This window comes from Trachypithecus francoisi, unplaced genomic scaffold, assembly GCF_009764315.1.
Source record: "Trachypithecus francoisi isolate TF-2019V2 unplaced genomic scaffold, Tfra_2.0 Lachesis_group2, whole genome shotgun sequence".
Lineage (NCBI taxonomy): Eukaryota > Metazoa > Chordata > Mammalia > Primates > Cercopithecidae > Trachypithecus > Trachypithecus francoisi.
In genome coordinates, this window is record NW_022681465.1 from 101,103,301 (window position 1) to 101,115,594 (window position 12,294).

The 12,294-nt window shown below is 44.3% G+C and overlaps 1 protein-coding gene and 1 non-coding gene across 2 annotated transcripts; one reads left to right on the top strand and one right to left on the bottom strand.

Moving 5' to 3' along the window:
• Positions 1 to 651: 651 nt before the first annotated feature.
• On the top strand, positions 652 to 11,653 carry CCNB1 (cyclin B1). Its single transcript, XM_033179756.1, has 9 exons — positions 652 to 928; positions 1,534 to 1,704; positions 1,799 to 1,969; positions 5,167 to 5,349; positions 8,420 to 8,578; positions 9,043 to 9,279; positions 9,558 to 9,698; positions 11,139 to 11,249; positions 11,421 to 11,653. Exons 1-9 carry the CDS (start codon positions 908 to 910, stop codon positions 11,526 to 11,528), a joined length of 1,302 nt encoding a protein of 433 aa, XP_033035647.1. The 5' UTR covers positions 652 to 907; the 3' UTR covers positions 11,529 to 11,653.
• LOC117066281 lies at positions 9,990 to 10,091 on the bottom strand. The gene has a single exon (XR_004430259.1). It is a non-coding gene; the product is annotated as a small nucleolar RNA U13 (small nucleolar RNA).
• Positions 11,654 to 12,294: the final 641 nt, after the last annotated feature.

Genomic DNA, 12,294 nt, shown 5'->3' on the forward strand with positions numbered 1-12,294 from the left:
GGGTAAAGGGTACAGAAATGTTCCTTACAAGATTTTTGTTGGCAACTGGTCTAAGTATGAAATTATTTCCAAATAGGAAGCTAAAAAAAAACAAAACAATTGGCCTTGGTAAACTGGCCAATCTTGAAGTAATCAAGTAATATTGTTAAGGGACAATCAGTATTGTAAAAACAACACGAATACGCCCCCTCCTTCCCCCTAAAAAAAAAAACCCTAAATTCTGTTCCCCTGTTGCTAATGTGTGATCCTGGCAAAGTCACCTAGGCCGCTGAGCTTCAGTTCCTCCACCCCAGAGAGTTGTTGCAACGATCAAATGAAAGAATGTATATCAAAGCCTTTCATGAACTATATTATTGCTGCTACCGTAGAAATGGAAAGTGTACAACAATAATTTGGACTAGATCCAAAACTACTTTTGACACTTCTGATACTGTGGCCGCGCCACTGTCACCTTCCAAAGGTCACCAGGCCTTTCCTGAGCTGGCATTGGCAGCGCACACTCTTGCCCGGTTCACCTTTCCAGGTGGACGGTGCTCGCGCTGCTCGGCTCTCCAGGTGGCCACGGCAGCTGCCCGAGAGCGCAGGCGCGGAGGCAGACCACGTGAGAGACTGGCCACGCCTTCCGACCTAGCCTCACTCTGGCCCCGCCCCTCTCGAACGCCTTCACGGGATCGCCCTGGAAACGCATTCTCCGTGACTGGCAGCCGCCAATGGGAAGGGAGTGAGTGCCACGAACAGGCCAATAAGGAGGGAGCAGTGCGGGGTTTAAACCTGAGTCTGGGCAGGCTCTTCCCGGCGTGCTGCGGAGGAACGGCTGTTGGTCTCTGCTGGGTTCAGGTCCTCGGCTCGTCGGGGCTCCGGTGTTCTGCTTCTCCCCGCTGAGCTGCTGCCTGGTGAAGAGGAAGCCATGGCGCTCCGAGTCACCAGGGTGAGCCGCTACGGACTGCGAACTGACGCGGCCTTCTTCGCTGCTGCCTGCTCGCCCTGCCTCACCTGCGGGAGCCCCCCGAGCGGGAGAGGGCCGCAGGAACGATTTGGGGAGGAAGGTGGGAGGGAAGTCACCAAGAGAGCATTGAGGTGGGCCCAGGCCTGGTGGGGGAGTGTGGGGGACGATGGATGGAGGGAGGAAGGTGAGAAAGAGAACTGGACCGATATTGGATAAATGTTTGGGGGAGGTGGAGAGTCGCCTGGGAACCTTTTGAAAAAGTGATAGAGGGTCCCTGAGTGGGCCCGCCAGCAGCTTTGTAACCCCCTTCCCAGAGAGAAGGTGTCTGCATTTGGAGGCCTTTTCGGTTTCCTTTCAAATGTAAATTCTCGGTATTTTAGGGCTGGCCAGGACTAATCAGGGAATCCCTCAATGGTAAACGTAGAGGTTGTCGGGGGAAACTGACTTGTCACGGCCCACGTTTTCCCTCGGAACCCATTTTTACTCGACTTTCCTTCTGGGAACTTCTCTTGTGCCCCACCTTAATTAACCCTTGACTTACTCGAGCCTCCGTGGACCAGCTCTTAAAGTGGTCTTGCTTCTTTCAGAACTCGAAAATTAATGCTGAAAATAAGGCGAAGATCAGCATGGCAGGCGCAAAGCGCGTTCCTACGGCCCCTGCTGCAACCTCCAAGCCCGGACTGAGGCCAAGAACAGCTCTTGGGGACATTGGTAACAAAGTCAGTGAACAACTGCAGACCAAAATGCCTATGAAGAAGGTAACTGTCTTCCTGACCTAACTTCTGTAAGAGCCGGCCTTCCAACTGTGGCCTTTGATGCAGAAACATTTCATTCTCTCTGTTTCATCTACAGGAAGCAAAACCTTCAGCTACTGGAAAAGTTATTGATAAAAAACTACCAAAACCTCTTGAAAAGGTACCTATGCTGGTGCCAGTGCCAGTGTCTGAGCCAGTGCCAGAGCCAGAACCTGAGCCAGAACCTGAGCCTGTTAAAGAAGAAAAACTTTCGCCTGAGCCTATTTTGGTAAACTTATTCTTACCATTGTAGAGTCTGTTGATTATTTCTTGTCCCTTATTTCACTGCAAGAGCATTCAAATTAATACCATTTATTGAGTGCTTAGCATGAGGCAAGCTCTGCCTAACATTTTACATGCATTAACTCACATAATCTTTACACGTACTCTGAGGTAGGTATTGTCACCTCTACTATTTAAATCATGGCTTTAGAGAGGTTATGTCAGGGTCACACAGGTAAGTGGCCCATATGAGATTCAAGCTCAGGCTGTCTGGCTTCAGAATCTATGCTTTTAGTTGTTAACTGTCTAATATTCCTTCATTAATGATATTAAGTAGTAGCTGCCTGAGCCAAAGGCTTTGTTGTCCAAGTATAAGCCACCTCTGCAGAATTTATCAGAGTAAAACAGAATGTTCTCTTGAAATTTTTTACTGCCTAATATGGCTACTAAATAATAAGCCTGTAACATTGGAAAATGCAAAGGAGTAAAACAGGAAGAATGCAACTTTTCAGGGAGTGGTTAAGAAGATGAATTAACACTTAGCCTCAAAACCAGTAACTTTATTAAATAAAAAGTATGTAAATATATCCTATGATAGACCTCCCTGTGAAGGAAAGGTAGGTCATGTAGAGGAGGCTGCTTTGATGAAACTGCAATGAACTGCATGCATTCTGAAGCTCAGTTTTTTAAACTTAGTTAAAATCAGTTGGGAAAATTATCTGAAAAAAAATTTTTTGAGACAGTCTGGCTCTGTTGCCCAGGCTGGAATGCAGTGGTATGATCTCGGCTCACTGCAACCTCTGCCTCCCGGGTTCAAGCAATTTTCCTGCCTCAGCCTCCCAAGTAACTGGGATTACAGGCGCACAACACCATGCCCAGCTAATTTTCTTTTTTTTTTTGAGACAGAGTGTCGCTCTGTCGCCCAGGCTGGAGTGCAGTGGCCGGATCTCAGCTCACTGCAAGCTCCGCCTCCCGGGTTTACGCCATTCTCTTGCCTCAGCCTCCCGGGTAGCTGGGACTACAGGCGCCCGCCATCTCGCCCGGCTAATTTTGTGTATTTTTTTAGTAGAGACGGGGTTTCACCGTGTTAGCCAGGATGGTCTCGATCTCCTGACCTCATGATCCGCCCATCTCGGCCTCCCAAAGTGCTGGGATTACAGGCTTGAGCCACCGCGCCCGGCCTAATTTTCATATTTTTAGTATAGATGAGGTTTCACCATGTTGGCCAGGCTGGTCTTGAACTCCTGACTTCGTGATCTGCCTACCTCAGCCTCCCAAAGTGCTAGGATTACAGGTGTGAGCCACCGCGCCCAGCCAGTTAAGCTTCTTATATCTAAGGATAAGACATTGAAAACTATTGCTTTAGTGTTGAATTTCTGGGCATAGCACATGAAACTTGTAGCCAGCATGGTCTTTGGGCATATCAAACTACATGATGCTTTCTCGAAAGGTCCATACTGATTCTTACCTTTGCTTTCCCACTTAGTAAGAATGCCTTCCTCACCCTTTCATTTAGCTAATAACTTTTTCATTCTTGAAAACAGCTCAAGCATCAACTCCTGAAGCTTTCCTGAACTTCCCCCATCTCCACCCCTGTTCCTAGAATCAGTCTTTTTGTTTGTTTTGAGACAGTCTCACTCTGTTGCTCAGGCTGGAGTGCAGTGATGCCATCTCAGCTCACTGCAACCTCTGCCTCTTGAGTTCAAGCGATTCTCCTGCCTCAGCCTCCCAAGTAGCTGGGACTACAGGCATGTGCCACCATGCCTGGCTAATTTTTCTATTTTTAGTAGAGACGGGGTTTCACTATGTTGGCCAAGCTGGTCTCGAACTCCTGATCTCGTGATCCACCTGCCTCAGCCTCCCAAAGTGCTGGGATTATAGGCATGAGCCACCATGCCCAACCTCAGTCTTATTTTTATTTATTTATTTATTTTTTCCTGAGACGGAGTCTTGCTGTGTCACCCAGGCTGGAGTGCAGTGGCGTGATCTTGGCTCATTGCAACCTCCGCCTCCCGAGTTCAAGCAATTCTCTTGCCTCAGCCTCCTGAGTAGTTGGGATTACAGGCACCCGCCACACACCCAGCTAATTTTTTTTTTTTTTGTATTTTTAGTAGAGAGGGAGTTTCACCAGGTTGGCCAGGCTGGTCTCAAACTCCTGACCTCATGATCCACCAACCTGGGCCTCCCAAAGTGCTGGGATTACAAGTGTGAGCCACCGCGCCCGACCTTATTTCTTTACTTTGTCTACTAAATTCAAGAGTCCCTTGAGGATGCCATGAAGTCAACGCCTTGTAGAGTTTGACTTGAAGAAGGGGCTCAATAAATGTTTGAACAATGGGATAAAGGGAGCTTGAAGGAAATGGTTAATGGTAATGAAGTTAATCCTTAGTAGTCAGGATAGAATTTGTTATTTTGAGTAGTGAGAAGCAGTTGATATTTTGAAATAAAGACTAAAGACTGAATTGTCCTTTATTTGGATTAACTTCACATGTTGCTGATAAAGATTCTCAGTTTCCTTTGCAGGAAAGTCTAGAATGTGAATTTATTTGCTTCCAGCTTTAAAGTGACTCACTCTGAGTTAGCATTTCACTTTTTTTTTTTGCCCAGGCTGGAGTAGCATGGTGCAATCATAGCTCACTGTATCCTCAAACTGCTGGGCTCAAGTGATCCTCCTACCTTGGCCTCCTGAGTATAGGACTATAGGCAGTTGCCTTCATGCCCAGCTAATTTTTTGTAGAGATTAGTTATTGCTATATTGCCCAGGCTGGTCTGGAACTCATGGTCTCAAAGGATCCTCCCACCTCAGCCACCCAAAGTACTGCAATTACAGGCTTGAGCCACCATGCCCGACCTCATTCTTTTTAATTGAGTAATTAAATGATCACTTTCTTTTTTAACAAAGACAGGGTCTTGCTATATTGCCAAGGCTTGTCTTGATCTCCTGGCCTCAACCTCAGCCTCTCAAAGTGCTGAGATTAAAGGTGTGAGCCACCACGCCCAACCCAAATGATCACTTTGGATGTTAATCACTTCCTAAAAAGAAATGGAATAAGTCTGAAAAGATACTTTTCCTTTAAGGAAATGAATTGTATGTTGATTCAGGAGAATACTGTCTTGAGTTGGTACCAATAACCTGACCTTCATGCCCAAACTATAGTGCTTACTCCTATTTGCTCTTGTTTCAAGAGATCTCTTTGTTTTAAGGTTGATACTCCCTCTCCAAGCCCAATGGAAACATCTGGATGTGCCCCTGCAGAAGAAGACCTGTGTCAGGCTTTCTCTGATGTAATTCTTGCAGTAAATGATGTAGATGCAGAAGATGGAGCCGATCCAAACCTTTGTAGTGAATATGTGAAAGATATTTATGCTTATCTGAGACAACTTGAGGTCAGTATTATCATGTTTTTTTTCTAAACTGCATCTAACTTTATGAAAGTCTTTTCTATCAATAGTTCATAATAATTCAAGCAGGACTTGGGCAGCATTTCTTAAGAGATCGCACTTTCAAATTCTCCTTCATGGAATACCTAAAATAAAAAGTCACTAAATCAATAGAGTCTGTTTGCCACTTTGTGCAGGAAAGTTCGAAGTTAGGGTGGATACTACTATCGGTCTTTCTGAAAGAAAGTCCACAGATTGAATTTGATATGTATATATGCAATCTCCACCGCGTTTGGAATGGTTAAGTCCCAAACTCTGCATTTTAGGTGATAATGGGTCAGGAAGTGGATGAGGATGTAGAATATACTCAAAGACTACAGCCACCCCTAACACAAGGCATTTTGTGTTAGTGTGGCTCATGTGCATCCAGTTGTTGGTGAAATTATTTGTGCCCAAAAGGAGTACACTCAAAAGCTACTGTTTGGTTCACTTCAATTTGATCCCACTTTTGAAACTTTGTCTTAATGGCATTTGCCCTTTTCCTACAAACACAAGCATTCTATATGGCAGCATAAACATAGTGTCAACTATACCGTTATCACATTTACCTAGTTTTTTGGTGTGTGTGTGTGTGTGTGTGTTTTTAGAGGGAGTCTCACATTGTCGCCCAGGCTAGTGGGCAATGGTGCCGTCTCAGCTCACTGCAATCTCTGCCTCCTGGGTTCAAGCAAGCAATTCTCCTGCCTCAGTCTTCCGAGTAGTTGGGATAGCAGGCACACACCACCATGCCTGGCTAATTTTTTGTATTACTTGGTTTTGGTTTTTTTGAGACAGGGTCTTGCTCTGTTGCCCAGGCTGGAGTGCAGTGGTGCAATCTCCGCTCACTGCAACCTCTGCCTCTCGGGTCAAGTGATTCTCATGCCTCAGCCTCCTGGGCAGCTGGAATTACAGGTGTCCACCGCAACACCCAGCTAATTTTTGTACTTTTAGTAGAAATGAGGTCACCATATTGGCCAGGCTGGTCTCAAACTCCTTAGATGATCCACCCACCCGGCCTCCCAAAGTGCTGGGATTACAGGCGTGAGCAGTCGCACCCAGCCCCCAGTTGTTTTTAATGCATCGTCTTATGTCATCACTGACATGTTCATCTCTTGCCTGCTCCCTTGGGGCCTCTCCTTTTTCTATAGGATTCTTCTGCAAGACTTCTATGCCAGGAGTAGCCTTCTGCTTTGAGTTTCTTCTCCCATCTTTTTAGTGCTTTTTAAAGTTGTGTTCTAACTTTGGAGGATACTTTTTTTTTTGAGAGAGAGTCTCGCTGTGTCATCCGGGGGTGTGCAGTGGCTCACTGCAAGCTCCGCCTCGGGTTCACGCCATTCTCCTGCCTCAGCCTCCTGAGTAGCTAGGACTACAGGCACATGCCACCATGCCTGGCTAATTTTTTGTATTTTTAGTAGATACAGGGTTTCACCGTGTTAGCCAGGATGGTCTCGATCTCCTAACCTCATGATCTGCCCGCCTTGGCCTCCCAAAGTGTTGGGATTACAGGTATGAGCCACCGCGCCCAGCCTGTAAATGTGCTGTTTCTTGATGCTTCATTCTTGTTCTGTGCAAGGCGGCCATATATGCAAAGCAACCCCCCAAATGTCAGAGGAGCTGAGAAACCAAGGAATGAGGCAGATAAATGGAGTTTGCTGGTATTGGGTGACTGATTAGGGGGAATTTACAGACATAAGTCTGGTCTTTGATGGCTGTAAGATGTAGATCTCTGCACTGTAACCCCTCATACCCACGGCTTGAGTATGTATACATTTTCTTGGGGAAAGTATAAGTGCTCTAGAAGGAATGTGTGGGTGGCTGAGAGAATGCTGCAGACATCACAGCCTATAATGTATACAACAGTATGAAGGGCTGTTTTGGAGGAGAGCCAAACTTAAAGTGAATAGGCAGAAGTCACATTGGATTAGCATTTAAAATAAAGTCACTCTTGTCCCCCACAGTTCTTAGCTATGTTGCTGTTGGGGTTTAACCCTGGAGCAGGCAGGAGTGTTGTAGTACATGGGTTCCAGCTGCCCTGGGAGTTACTCATATTTTCTCTACGTAAAGCTCAGGTTCTAAGTTTAGAGGCTCAAGTGAAAAGATCTGAGATGATAGTATAGTATCTTTATTTGGAAGGGAGTGGACTAGCAAGAGTTGTGGTGAATTGAATATCGTAAGACCTGACAATATACAAAAGCTGTCACACTGTCCTATCTAATGTTTGCCCTTTTTTGGGGGGGTAGAGGGGGAAGACAGTCTCACTCTGTCACCCAGGCTGGAGTGCAGTGGTGCAGTCTCGGCTACCTGCAACCTCCACCTCCTGGGTTCAAGCAATTCTCCTGCCTCAGCCTCCTGAGCAGCTGGGACTACAGGTGTGCGCAACCATGCCCAGCTAATTTTTGTATTTTTAGGAAAGAGAGGTTTTGCACAGCTAATTTTTGTATTTTTAGTAGAGAGGTTTTGCCATGTTGGCCAGGCTGGTCTCGAACTCCTGGCCTCAAGCAATCTGCCCACCTCAGCCTCCCAAAGTGCTGGGATTACAGGCATGAGCCACCACGCCGGCCTTAATGTTTGCTTTCTTTCTTGGTGATGGTGTTGTTTGTGGTGACCATATGAATAACTGAATTAAGAACTGATATATAAAGGCTGGGCGCGGTGGCTCACACCTGTAATCCCAGCACTTTGGGAGGCCAAGACAGGTGGATCACGAGGTCAGGAGATCGAGACCATCCTGGCTAACACGGTGAAACCCCGTCTCTACTAAAATACAAAAAAAAATTAGCCGGGCGTGGTGGTGGACGCCTGTAGTTCCAGCTACTTGGGAGGCTGAGGCAGGAGAATGGCATGAACCCGGGAGGCGGAGCGCCACTGCACTCCAGCCTGGGTGACAGAGTGAGACTCCGTTTCAAAAAAAAAAAAAAAGGAACTGATAGAGATTCTAAATGCCCCAGTGCTACTGTAGGAACTAACTGATCTTTCTGGACATAAATGTGTCACATGGAATCATGTTTCTAAGAATAATCGGCATTTTCTTTTGCAGGAAGAGCAAGCAGTCAGACCAAAATACCTACTGGGTCGAGAAGTCACTGGAAACATGAGAGCCATTCTAATTGACTGGCTAGTACAGGTTCAAATGAAATTCAGGTTGTTGCAGGAGACCATGTACATGACTGTCTCCATTATTGATCGGTTCATGCAGGTAAGCATTTCAGTAAGTTTTCCCTTCCAGGATTCTAGCTGAGTCATAAGAAGCTAACGTTTTTGGGCTGGGCCGGGCGCGGCGGCTCATGCCTGTGATCCCAGCGGGCGGGTGGATCACGAGGTTAGGAGATCGAGACCATCTTGGCTAATACAGTAAAACCCCATCTCTACTAAAAATACAAAAATTTAGCTGGGTGTGGTGGCGGGCGCCTGTTGTCCCAGCTACAGGAGGCAGAGGTTGCAGTGAGCTGAGATCGTGCCATTGCACTCCAGCCTGGGCAACAGAGTAAGACTCCATCTCAAAAAAAAAAGAAACTGACTTTTTCAGCTAAAATCTTTCTTGGGGGATATGGTATCATTAATTAAGATTTTGCAATGGGAGAATGTCTTTCTACCTCTCCATCATAGCTCTGTGTCTCCTTTTCAGACATGTTATTTATTGTGTTGAAATTCCCATTGCAGAATAATTGTGTGCCCAAGAAGATGCTTCAGCTGGTTGGTGTCACTGCCATGTTCATTGCAAGCAAATATGAAGAAATGTACCCTCCAGAAATTGGTGACTTTGCTTTTGTGACTGACAATACTTATACTAAGCACCAAATCAGACAGATGGAAATGAAGATTCTAAGAGCTTTAAACTTTGGTCTGGGTCGGCCTCTACCTTTGCACTTCCTTCGGAGAGCATCTAAGATTGGAGAGGTACAGGTTTCTTGAGAAATCTTTCCGTATGGGTACATTAGGGAACACCGATGCTGACCAAGCAAGTCGAATTCAACTGACCTGTATTATACCTAACTACGTGGGGAAGAGATAAAGTTGTTCTTTATTTCTAGTCAGGCTGCATGTTAATATTAGGGCTTTCCATGGGCATTTGAGAGTTTGTAGACAAACATTTGTAGTTAAAAGATATATATGGGCATGCAGGTTAGTGCCAAATGAAAATTTTCTGAAACTCAGTGACACGGGTTTTGTTTCAGGTTGATGTTGAGCAACATACTTTGGCCAAATACCTGATGGAACTAACCATGTTGGACTATGATATGGTGCACTTTCCTCCTTCTCAAATTGCAGCAGGAGCTTTTTGCTTAGCACTGAAAATTCTGGATAATGGTGAATGGGTAAGCTCTGTCCCACAGAACTCCTAAGCTTTTAAATTGTAAAGAGTGTTTGACTAAATACAGAACTTTTGTTATTAAAGGGCAATTCAAGTGATTCATAAATATGGGATTTACTGAAGGAATAGTTTAAAAAGATGTCTTAGAATGTTTCCACATCGTTTTGTTTTTGAGACAAGGTCTCGCTCTGTCGCTCAGGCTGGAGTGCAGTGATGCGGTCTTGACCCACTGCAACCTCAGCCTCCAGAGTAGCTGGGACTGCAGGTTCCTGGCTAGTTTTTAAATTTTTTTTCATGTCAGACGGGTAATATGCCCACGTTGTAACAAGGTTTCAGGTTGGCACATTTCACACGTTCACATGAACACCCAATCATCACACTTATAAACTACAAGAGTCGCCCACTAGCCTGGGCAACATAGCAAATCCTCATCTTTACAAATATATATTAAAAAAAAAAAAAAAAAATATATATATATATATATACACACACACACATACACACAGGCACATGTCTGTAGTCCCAGCTACTCTGGAGGCTGACCTTTATATTTTTTGTAGACATGGCGCCTCCCTGTATTACCCAGGCTGGTCTTGAAACCCTGGGCTCAAGTGCTCCACCCACCTCCACTTACCAAAATGTTGGAATTACAGGCGTGAGCCATTGCAACCAGTCGAGTGTTTCCATTTCTTTGCCTAATTTCAACTGTATTCCCTTTGAGAAAGGTAGAGCAGCTTTTACTCCTTAGAGGAGAAACTTGAAGGTCAAATGACATACTAATAGTACATTCATATTCATTGATTCAGCAAATGCCTCTCCTATGTGGCAGGCACTACCCTAGGTGTTAAGAATAGAACTATGCAGCCGGGTGTGGTGGCTATCACCTGTAATCCCAGCAGTTTGGGAGGCCAAGGCGGGCAGATCACGAGCTGAGAAGTTCGAGAGCAGTCTGACCAATGTGGTGAAACCCTATCTCTACTAAAAATACAAAAATTAGCCAGGCATGGTGGTGCAAACCTGTAATCCCAGCTACCCAGGAGGCTGAGGCAGGAGAATCACTTGAACCCGGGAGGCGGAGGTTGCAGTGAACCAAGGTCACACCATGCACTCCAGCCTGGAGTGAGACTCCATCTCAAAAAAAAAAAAAAAAAAAAAAAGGAAAGAATAGAACTATGACAAAGTTGGCCTCAAGGAAATGGAGTCTAGTTTTAGGGTGGGCAAGTCAGCAATTACAATAGTGCAATTGTGTTTGAGCAGAGGTTCCTATAGAAGCATGAGAGCACCTAGGAAAGGAGGAGTCTTTAGCTTTGTCTTACATTTCACTTATATTAATTAGTGATACAGTACCCATCCCTTCCCCACTCCTGAATAGCATCAAACATCTAGAAAGTTTATGAAAATCATTATCGATTGAGCATTTTAACATTAACTTTTGTTGTCTTAGACACCAACTCTACAGCATTACCTGTCATATACTGAAGAATCTCTTCTTCTGGTTATGCAGCACCTGGCTAAGAATATAGTCATGGTAAATCAAGGACTTACAAAGCACATGGTGAGTCAATATAGTGGCCTTTTAAGATGTCGAAAAGTCTAATAATTCAAACTTAATGCCTGCAAATGCCTGGTTTAGTTTTAATGAGTTAATGTTTTAAATGAATACCTGTATCATTGGATCTTGTGATTTTTTTTCCCTCTCTTTAATTGCCATCCTTTTGTCTTCCAGACTGTCAAGAACAAGTATGCCACGTCAAAGCATGCTAAGATCAGCACTCTACCACAGCTGAATTCTGCACTAGTTCAAGATTTAGCCAAGGCTGTGGCAAAGGTGTAACTTGTAAACTTGAGTTGGAGTACTATATTTACAAATAAAATTGGCACCATGTGCCATCTGTACATATTACTGTTGCATTTCCTTTTAATAAAGCTTATGGCCCCTTTTACTTTTGTATAGCTTAACTAATTTGAATGTGGTTACTTGCTACTGTAGGGTAGCAGAAAAGTTGTCTTAAAAGGTATGGTGGGGAATATTTTTAAAAACTGCTTTTGGTTTACCTGGGGATTCAATTGATGTATATGTTTATATACTTGGTTCTTGTTTTATGTACCTGGCTTTTACTTTATTAATATGAATTACTGAAGGTGATGGAGGTATTTGAAAATTTTACTTCTATAGGACATACTGCATGTAAGCCAAGTCATCATGGAGAATCTGCTACGTAGTTCTATTTTAAAGTAAAAGTCTACCACCAAATCCCTAGTCACTCTGTTAGAATTCTGTTTCTTCTGGTGATTGCTGCCATAATTCTAAGTTATTTACTTTTACCACTATTTATCAACTTTAGCTAGTATCTTCAGACTTTCACTTTGAAAAATGAGAACTTTATATTCTAAGCCCAGTTTTGATTTTGGTTTTGTGTTTTGTTTAATAAAACAATACTCAAATACAAAAGGTATCTTTTTTAAAAGTTAATTTACTCCTTTCTTAGGCTCTTTCTAAATCCCACCCACCTGACATCAACAATTAAGGATTTATCCTTCCATGCCTTGTATCAATAAAGATGTGCATATTAATTTTTATGGGTTTTTTTAAAATGTGG